General features: G+C 43.6%; 1 protein-coding gene across 1 annotated transcript; it reads left to right on the forward strand.

The window, feature by feature from the left end:
• Positions 1-4,535: 4,535 nt before the first annotated feature.
• LOC310879545 (protein FAM163B-like) lies at positions 4,536-9,839 on the forward strand (the record flags this gene model as incomplete). The annotated part of the gene is made up of 2 exons (XM_083794317.1): positions 4,536-4,628; positions 9,339-9,839. The coding sequence occupies 2 exons, from the start codon at positions 4,536-4,538 to the stop codon at positions 9,837-9,839; spliced, it is 594 nt and encodes a 197-aa protein (XP_083650443.1).
• Between the last annotated feature and the right edge of the window lie 666 nt (positions 9,840-10,505).

Below are 10,505 nucleotides of genomic sequence, written 5' to 3' on the forward strand. Positions count from 1 at the left end.
GAGTTTGAGAAATCTGAAAGACCAGTTTAGTTGAATGGCTCTAGAGAGACTGTGTACCAATTTGCGTGATGTTTGGACAAAATCTGTAGGTGTACTGTCCAAAAACGTGTTTTGCACAAAGCGGCCTCCTGGTGGAGCTATAACAGGCCGTTCTGGAAATGTTGGGGCAAAGGTTCATCGTTGGCATCCAGGGAGTGTGTTTGCAAAATTTGGCATCGACCGGGGTAACGGTGCCGGAGATTAGCTGTTCACAGACGGACAGACGGACACACACACACACGGACACACGGACGGACGGACGGACGGACGGACGGACGGACGGACGGAGTGCAAAACATACTCTCTCCCCATGCCTTCGGCCTGGTGGAGACAATGACACTATTTTAGTCTGTGAATCATAATGTAGTGTGGTGTATGGATCTCATTCTCCAAGTTTGCAGAATGTGGCTGGTATGAGTGCTGAGTTTACCCCCACGTTGAATGTCTGAGATTGGGAAGGGAGGCATCCTTTGGTTAGACATAGCAATGATTAGACATAAGGTTGGTGAGGGGTGCGTTAAGACGACCGGATTAAGGTTGGTGAAGGGTCCGTTAAAACGACCTGGATTAAGGTTGGTGAGGGGTGCGTTGAAATGACCGGATTAAGGTTGATGAGGGGTGCGTTAAGATGACCAGATTAAGGTTGGTGAGGGGTGCGTTAAGGGTTGGGAGAGGGTTAAGGTTAGGTTTAGGTGTGCTGCCCCGTGGGAGGTTGGGGTTAGGGTGAGGGTTTGGGATGTAGGTTGTTTCTCAACCTGGAGGGAAGTACAGTGAAGAGGTACAGTAGGCCTACACAAGTGAATTTTTCTGTATAATTTTTGTTTCTGGCCACATAGCATACAATGACAGCGCATTACGCAAAAAGAATGCAAGACATATATAAGAAAAATAATAACAGCGGCGACTCTCTCCCTCTGTCCAATCTTTAGCTATCGACGGTGAGTTATATATTATGCACTGCGTGCAGTTTGTGAACAAAGCCTCGTAAATCACAATGTTGTGCTGAGTGGCAGTGGCGTGCACAGACATTTAGAGGGGCAGGTGCTCAAGTGAAAAAAAGGGGCACCTTGTGCAGCGCATTTTGTGGCGGGAACCGATTTTGGTGCTTTAGCTATTGAAAAATAGCAGATCTACAAGCTCATAGCGCGCCACCGAGTGGTGCGCTACGAGCTTGTAGGTCTGCTATTTTTCTTTAATCGAAGAACCACTGACATAGAAACATAGCTTTAGATTGTGGGGGCCTAAATAATATAGTAGAAGCGTTTTTTTTATCAAGGTTTGATCAATGTCACCATGGTCCACACACTACAAATTAAGAAAAAAAAATAACTTCTTTTTTTTTTTTTTTTTTAAGAGAAAAATTGCCAAAAGGGCAGGGGGTGCTCTAGCACCCCCTAGTGTCTATCTGTGCACGCCACTGCTGAGTGGTGGTGAAGCTGCGCCACGCATACAGACCAGCTCTGTATGCGTGCGCTGGTGAAGAAAGTACTCAACTTCTTTACCATTTCACTTTTAAGTATCATTGCTGCAATGTAGAAATACTCTGTTACAAGTAAAAATGTTCTCGAGTAAAAGTACAAAAGTATTGGTATCAAAATGTATACTTCTTATCTTATCTGCTATCATCTTTTGATACATCTGCTATTATCTTTTGATAATAGCAGATCTACAAGCTCACAATGCATCGCATCACAACGCATTGTGAGCTTGTAGATCGGCTATAATCAAATGGCAACATTTATATATACTATATAGAGCTGAAATATTAATAATAATAATAATAATGAATAATGCAAAATTACAATGTAACTAAAGTTTTCAAATAATTGTAGTGGAGCAAAAAGCAATATTTGCGTCTGAGATGCAGTAGGAGTAGAAGTAAAAGTACTCGAGTAAAGTAAAGAGTAGGCCTACCTCAAATGAGTCCCTCAAATACCTTGACCTTTCGATCTAGCATACAACATTGATGCATGCTAGATGTAAGCAAGATGTAAGTGTCATGCATTTCCAATGGAAGTCACATTGTTTGAAACTTAATTTAGTTTTAGTCACATTTTAGTCACTTGGAATGTTTTAGTGTTCTTATTTTAGTCGACTAAATCTACAGTTGATTTAGTCGACTAAACTGTGTTTTGCCGTCGTAATGGCTGTTTTTACACTTGCACTTGTAGAGCTGCTATTGTCAGCATGCAACCAAGTGCAAAATGACTTATACTGGATCTCTTGTCCACTAGTCCATTCCTAACATTTTAGTCTAGTTTTTATTTGTTGACGAAATTGTCAGTATATTTAGTCTTGGTTTTAGTCATCATAGCTTAGTTTTCATGTAGTTTCCATTTAATTTTCATCAGTGGGAAAAAGGTAGTCGATTTTTCGTCTTCGTTTTAGTCGACGAAAACAACACTGTTTTACACGCCATGTTCTTATTTTGATCATAAACACCCTCTTACTAAATGTCAAGTCTCCAGGTTTACTTCAGAATATAATGAGAGTCAACACTATTGGTTCTCAAATGTTGTATTTGCAATGATGACCCCCTTAACTCTGAGACGGGTCCATTTGGTTCCATTCGTACACTCTCAGAGTTACAGACCTGTAATTATGGTCATTCAGGGCTATTTTATGTGTTTCTTCTGGTAATAGTATTTGTGCGCTGGTTTTAAGTATGTCTGTGGCAAAAAAAAAAAAAATGACAAAAAATGTCCAACACAAGCCAACATGACGATGATCCCTGAATATTTCGTCAGTGATATATTTTTCTTTTCAGACCATGCAGGGTCGATTCGCAGCTGTCTTTCGACCTTTGTGTTCTTCCAGAGCTTGTTTTGTTTCCATTGTTCTACTTCTTGTACAATTCTATGTGAATATAGATTGTCTCCAGCATAACTTAAACCGCGTGTGGCGAAGATCTTTGAGTATATATTCTTTCAGAGCGAACGCTTTAAACTAAAATCTTTGCTTCTGGGAGGGGAGGTCACTGGAACAACATATTTTCAAATGGCGGTTGGCGGCCAATTACATATAATTTTTGGGGGTCCTTGACATGAAATATTGAGCACCACTGATACAGAAACATAGGTATTTCCAGCATTAGTTTTAAGCATTATGTTATACTTAAAAGCAGATCTGCTATTTTTGAAAAAGTCGTGAAAATTTGCCACAAACCTTTGAATATATTCTTTCAAAGTGAACGTTTTTAACTCAAATCTTTTCTTCTGTGGGGGGGGTCCCTGGAACAGAGATAATTCTGGGGTCGTTGGGGGTCCTGGAAAAGGGACACCAGTGGGTTAATATATTAAAAGAATGCGTGAAAAGGCGACATCTGCGCAGATGGAATTGAATGAATATGCACACAGAGCAGGGTTTCCTTATCCTTATACTCGGGGTCGACCTCTCTCCCATTTATCTTTTTTCCTTGTGACCTTTTGACTAAATGTTCAGGGTTCACGTGTCACCCACACAACACAGCTGTCCAATAGGGCGTCGATCTGCCCCGCTGATTAATGTCTTAAAAAACGCTGTTTCTCTTTCCTCCTCCCCGCTGCATGCTCATTTACAATCTCTCATTGTCATTCCCTGTTCCCTTCGCCCCAACCTCTAGTTTCTCCTTTTGTCATTTCATTTTGCCTTAATGTCTCATCCTGCTACGGTACAGTACGTCCCGCTCTCTCTCTTGTCCTCTTCATTTGGCTCCTTTCTCCATTCGCCCTCATCATGTCCACCCCTGTCCCGTCTCATCTCCGCGTACAACTCTCTCTCCTCTTCTCTCGGGCCGCACTATACACACTCTTGACTCTTCTGTGCTCCATCTCACCCCTCTGCCCTGTCCTCTCTCTCTCTCTCTCTCTCTCTCTCTCTCTCTCTCAGCCCATGCAGCTTAATCCTCTTCGTCGTCTCCCCCATCTCTTCTTCATCGCTCCCACCCTCGTCAACACTTGCCCCGTTCATTTTGAAGTCCATTCACTCTCTCATGCCGCTTGCTGCAGTCACCTCCGATTTATCCATCTATGTCTCATTGCCCCCAACCGACCCTTTTACCCCACACACTCCCTCTCCCTCTCCCTCTCCCTCTCCCTCTCTCTCTCTCTCTCTCTCTCTCTCTCTCTCTCCCTCTCTCTCTCTCTCTCCCTCTCCCTCTCTCTCTCTCTCTCTCCCCCCTCTCTCGGCCCTCTCCCTCGACCCTTCCTCTCTGCCTTCCGGTCTGAAACTTGTCTGTAATTATGAGACGACGTTGATTGTATTAAGTGTCTCTGCCAAACGGCGCGTAATTCAATGAGTCACACTGAGAGGGCGCAGTTTATAATGCACTTAATGAAACCGATAGCCCCCATACACTATTATTGATATGTTCTGTCTTTTTGTCTGTGTCTCCCTGCGTGTGCGTGCAGAACGAACGGACAAACGTGTTATTCTCTCTCTCTCTCTCTCTCTCTCTCTCTCTCTCTCTCTCTCTCTCTCTCTCTCTCTCTGTAGGGTGTTGATGGAGAGGCATTCGAATGACAGCCGGGACGGTGGTCATCACTGGAGGAATTCTAGCTACCGTCATCCTACTGTGTATCATTGCAATACTGTGCTATTGCAGGCTGCAGGTAAGAGTCACAACTTACTCCTTAACCAATTAAATAGTGTCTGATATGGATGTAAGATGAAGCCAGTCAGTCCTTGAATTTTTAAATCGCCATCTTTCTAGATCCGTTTGGGCCCAGCTTTCCATTGGCTGGCCCAGACAACAAGGCGGGACTTCCCCCCTTCTTCTTTGTTGGTTTTTATTTTGACTCGAGCGGGGGTGGATCCTGATCATAGACTGTAACGGTAGCCACGCCCCTCAGAACATACTCGACTTTATGGTCATTTTTTTAAATAAATGGGACCATAGCAGAACGTATTCATGGCCATGTTTATTAAGGTAATACAGGTGAAGTTGGGCCCAAATACATGGACCTCTATGAGCTATGACAATGAACACAATGTTTTGGGCCGATCAAATAATTTATAAGAAGAAAAACAAAACAAATAGTGTTGTCTCCTGCCTTTATTTTCTTCTTTCTAATGATTTGATCGGCCCAAAACATTGTATTCATTGTCATGATTTGTAACGATCCGAGTTGGCTTTGTCCGCGGCGTAACCGTCTTTAAATAAATACTTAAAGAAAATATCCTATGGGAGAAATGCATTGCATTTCATTTCCTGGGCCACTCGTCGTTCTGAAAGGGGGAGGGACTGCGACGCTCTATTGGCTTCACTGCCCCCCCTGCCTATAACACAAACATTAAATGCCATTGACAATGAAATAGAGAATTTACGTCACATGTGCCTGAGCATGATGATGTATACGATGATAAGAGCGCCCCTCACTTCACACAGGTGTGATTTTTAACACCACAGTTAGGAATGAAAGTGCAGTGAAAAATGACCATGTTTGGGCATTTGGCTTCCATCAGCATTTCCTCATACTCAGTCTTTTTTTTCTTTTTTACTTATTACTTATAACCGTCATGTGCATTTTCCTACAAATGATAGGGTTCTTTGCTATGCTACTTCTGCTCTGCAAGTTGTCAAAATGCAGATATGACCTTGTATCATCGTAGATAACGCCAAAATGTCTACCTATCTGGGACATCTTGTCAGGTGCGGTGTAGAATGAGAAGTAATAAAAATTGAATACTGGAATAGAATGTCAATGAAAAAAAGACTCATTTTTAACCTCGCATCAATGAAAGCGCTGTGAGGCATTTTTCAGCATGTTGATTTGTTGGCATGGAATCTAGACTGAGTCACTTTGTTTATTACTTGCGCAAGCAGAGCGCGCAAGTAATGTGATCGGCCTGGTCCATTTGTCGTGACAGCCGTTCCGCCATTTCAGGACCCCCCCAGAAAAACATCAAATCTGTGCCCGTATTGCTGGACCAATGATGACGAAATGACCATATTTCTTACGTCATCATTTAGAGCTAGTCATACACGTATTTCTTACGTCATCATTTAGAGCTAGTCATACACATACGTGTATGACTAGCTCTAAATGATGACGTAAGAAATATGGTCATTTCGTCATCATTGGTCCAGCAATACGGGCACAGATTTGATGTTTTTCTGGGGGGGTCCTGAAATGGCGGAACGGCTGTCACGGTTTTTGGACCAGAGTGACCACAGAATACCGCTAATCAACTTACAACTACACACTTTATACAGTATAGAGTATAGAGTATATATGTATACATATATAGTATATGCCTATATACTATATATATACTATATATATTTCTTACGTCATCATTTAGAGCTAGTCATACGTATACTATATACATAATCAATAAAAAATAATTTACCAAATTGTGCCTGATCTGCTGGGACCAGAGTACGTGGTGTGTATGTAAGAAATATGGTCATTTCGTCATCATTGGTCCAGCAATACGGGCACAGATTTGATGTATGACTAGCTCTAAATGATGACGTAAGAAATACGTGTATGACTAGCTCTAAATGATGACGTAAGAAATATGGTCATTTCGTCATCATTGATCCAGCAATACGGACACAGATTTGATGTTTTTCTGCGTAAGCCTCAAATGTGTGTGTATGTGTATGACTAGCTCTAAATGATGACGTAAGAAATACGTGTATGACTAGCTCTAAATGATGACGTAAGAAATATGGTCAATTCGTCATCATTGGTCCAGCAATACGGGCACAGATTTGATGTTTTTCTGGGGGGGTCCTGAAATGGCGGAACGGCTGTCACGGTTTTTGGACCAAAGTGACCACAGAATACCGCTAATCAACTTACAACTACACACTTTATACAGTATACTATATATATTTCTTACGTCATCATTTAGAGCTAGTCATACGTATACTATATACATAATCAATAAAAAAATAATTTACCAAATTGTGCCTGATCTGCTAGGACTAGAGTACGTGGTGTGTATGTAAGAAATATGGTCATTTCGTCATCATTGGTCCAGCAATATGGGTACAGATTTGATGTATGACTAGCTCTAAATGATGACGTAAGAAATACGTGTATGACTAGCTCTAAATGATGACGTAAGAAATATGGTCATTTCGTCATCATTGATCCAGCAATACGGGCACAGATTTGATGTTTTTCTGCGTAAGCCTCAAATGGCAGAACAGCTGTCACGGTTTTTGGACCAAAGTGACCACAGAATACCGCTAATCAACTTACAACTACACACTTTATACAGTATAGAGTATGGAGTATATATGTATACATATATAGTATGCCTATATACTATATATATTTCTTACGTCATCATTTAGAGCTAGTCATACACATACACACCACGTACTCTGGTCCCAGCAAATCAGGCACAATTTGGTCTTTTATTTTTACTAATTATGTATATAGTATGATGACGTAAGAAATATGGTCATTTCGTCATCATTGGTCCAGCAATACGGGCACAGATTTGATGTTTTTCTGGGGGGGTCCTGAAATGGCGGAACAGCTGTCACGGTTTTTGGACCAAAGTGACCACAGAATTACATTTTTAATTCAGTTTATATACTTTTTTTTATAGGCGTTTACATACATAAATTAGATAGGTAGTAAATAGTTACACCTAATAATTACACATTTCAAATGTTCCTTCACAGAGATATTGAGATTCCACAGTTTACAGAAAAAGTATACTGTATAACATATTTTAATTCAGTTTATATACCTTTTTTTTCAACACATAACAATGATTTATTTGTCTCTGAAAAACAAAAAAGGGATCCAGAATATATCTACAACAATAAAACAGTATTTCTTATATAGATATAAACTAGAATCATACTTAATACTAAATGTTTACATGTATAGTAGGTAGCAAATAATTACATCTAAACATTAATCATTTCAAACGTTCGTTCACAGAGATACTGAGATTTGACAGTTTACAGCGGGCGAAAACATTACATGCGCGCTCTGCTTGCGCACTAGTTGGCCATTTATGGCCTACTAGTGTGCAACAAGCAAGTATGCACTCGACAGAGTGCAGTTCTAGTTTTACACTGTGCTTCTCAGCAGTGACATTGTTTTTGGCAGCAAATTTCTATTTTTAGTTTAGTCATAGTCTTTGGAATAAAACTTTTAGTCATATTTTAATCACCTGGAATGTTTTAGTGTTAGTCTAGTTTTAGTCCACTAAATATCATAAGATTTTAGTCTACAGTAAATCTACAGTTGATTTAGTCGACTAAAATTTATTTTGTCGGGCCTTGATGCCGTCGTAATGACTGATTTTACACTTGCTGAAAATAGCCGAGCTACAAGCTCACAATGTGTCGCGCTGCCACGCATTGTAGAGCTTGTAGATCGGCTATTTTCTATTTTGGTCTGTGGGCGGGGGGGGGGACCTAAAATTGAAGTCATTTCAAGTCACCTCCCTACTGTCATTCGTTGAGCACGATCTAATCAGCATGACGTGCCTATAATTATGACAGGTGACAGTTTGTATATAGGGCCCCAGCTGCAATCCCAGAGTTGGCCACCGGGAGACGATGATTTAGAAAACATTTGTAGAATCGTCCTCAGGTCTAAATGGGTTAATGTGATTTATCACAAATAAACCAATCTGCCAAATGCTGTAAAGACTTTGACATTTCATGATGACAAATGGCCGCCCTGTCCCTAACTTTGTCTCTGTCCTCATTCCACTCCCTCTATCCCTTCTTTGTCTTCTCTTCTCTCTCCCTCTCTCTCTCACCTGCACATTCTGGATTTCTCTCCTTTTTTTCCCCCCTTCATTTTCTTCCCCGTCGTTCTGCCTCCTGTCTCTTCCTCCTCTCCCCTGTATCTCCCTGTTCTATATCGACCTTCTCATTCTCTCCTTCTCTCTTCCACGTTCTGCCATGTTCTCATTTCCCCCTTCCTCCACCATGCACGGCCCTTCTCCTTTCCCCCTTCCTCCACCATGCACGGCCCTTCTCCTTTCCCCCTCCACCATGCACGGCCCTTCTCCTTTCCCCCTTCCTCCACCATGCACGGCCCTTCTCCTTTCCCCCTTCCTCCACCATGCACGGCCCTTCTCCTTTCCCCCTTCCTCCACCATGCACGGCCCTTCTCCTTTCCCCCTTCCTCCACCATGCACGGCCCTTCTCCTTTCCCCCTTCCTCCACCATGCACGGCCCTTCTCCTTTCCCCCTCCTCCATGCACGGCCCTTCTCCTTTTCCCCTTCCTCCACCATGTACGAACCTTCTCCTTTCCCCCTTCCTCCACCATGTACGGACCTTCTCCTTTCCCCCTTCCTCCTCCATGTACGAACCTTCTCCTTCAACCTCTAGTATTATTGCTGTAAGAAGGAAGAATCCGAGTCGGAGGAGGAGGAGCCCGACTTCGCCGTCACGTCCCGCCTCCCGCCGGTCCACTCCAATCACAACATTGTGGCAGCTTCCGCCGCCGCCGCCTCCGCCTCCTCCTCCTCCTCCACCGCACTCAATGGCCCCGCCCTGTTCTCCACCCCTCCCCTGGCCAGGAAACTGACGCGCTCGCAGACCTTCTGCCCGTCCTGCACGCACTACGAGCTGCCCTTCTACCTCCAGCCGCCGCTGCCGCCGGCCCCGCCTCCGCTCCTCCACCACCACCACCTGCACCACCAGCACCAGCCAGAGGGGGGGTTGAGGAATGGCGGCGAGCGGATCAGCTATCGCAGCGTCCAGCAGCAGGACCTGGACCTGCCCGTGCCCCTGGAGCTGACCACCGGCTACCGCAAGCACAACCTGCCCCGCTCGGCCACCATGAGGGACATGTTCGTCCGCAGCTGCAGCATCAGCACGGATGTTTAGCGGTCGGAGAGAGGTCGGGTCGAACTGGCCGCTTGGAGAGGTCGGGTCAAACCGGCCGCTTGGAGAGGTCGGGTCGAACCGGCCGCTTGGAGAGGTCGGGTCGAACCGGCCGCTTGGAGAGGTCGGGTCGAACCGGCCGCTTGGAGAGGTCGGGTCGAACTGACGTGAAAGTGGACGGGCTGTAACTAGGAACGGGCCTGGAGATTTTATTATCTCGCCCGGTTTTTACCGGTCTGGTCTGGTCTGGTCTGTTCTGGCTCTTCTTGACAAGAAACTCACTTGGCACTCAGGACAAGATCCATCAAGAAGTTTTTATGCTCAGTGTTTTAGGGGTAATTTCATAATAACACACGCGCTCCTAAATCTTTTTAACAAAAAGAGAGAGAAGAGAAGAGAAAAGAACAACACAAACATTTTCAGATTTGACAAACTTTGTGGAGTTCTCCTTGGCCCCCAAAGACCCATGTATCCCCTAGTATCCGCCATGTTAAAATTGACATGACTGCTAAATATTTTCTTACGCCATGGCTGCTGAAACTATAAGAACCCTCTCATGTTACTGGAGGATCTCTGGATCTGTCTTTTTCCCCTATATCCATGGAATATTCACATGATGGAATATAAAACTGAGGACCAACCGGAGATGGATGGCGTGAGGTACAGTCG

This window comes from Protomyctophum parallelum (genome assembly GCF_964188405.1).
Source record: "Protomyctophum parallelum genome assembly, chromosome: 21".
Classification (NCBI taxonomy): domain Eukaryota; kingdom Metazoa; phylum Chordata; class Actinopteri; order Myctophiformes; family Myctophidae; genus Protomyctophum; species Protomyctophum parallelum.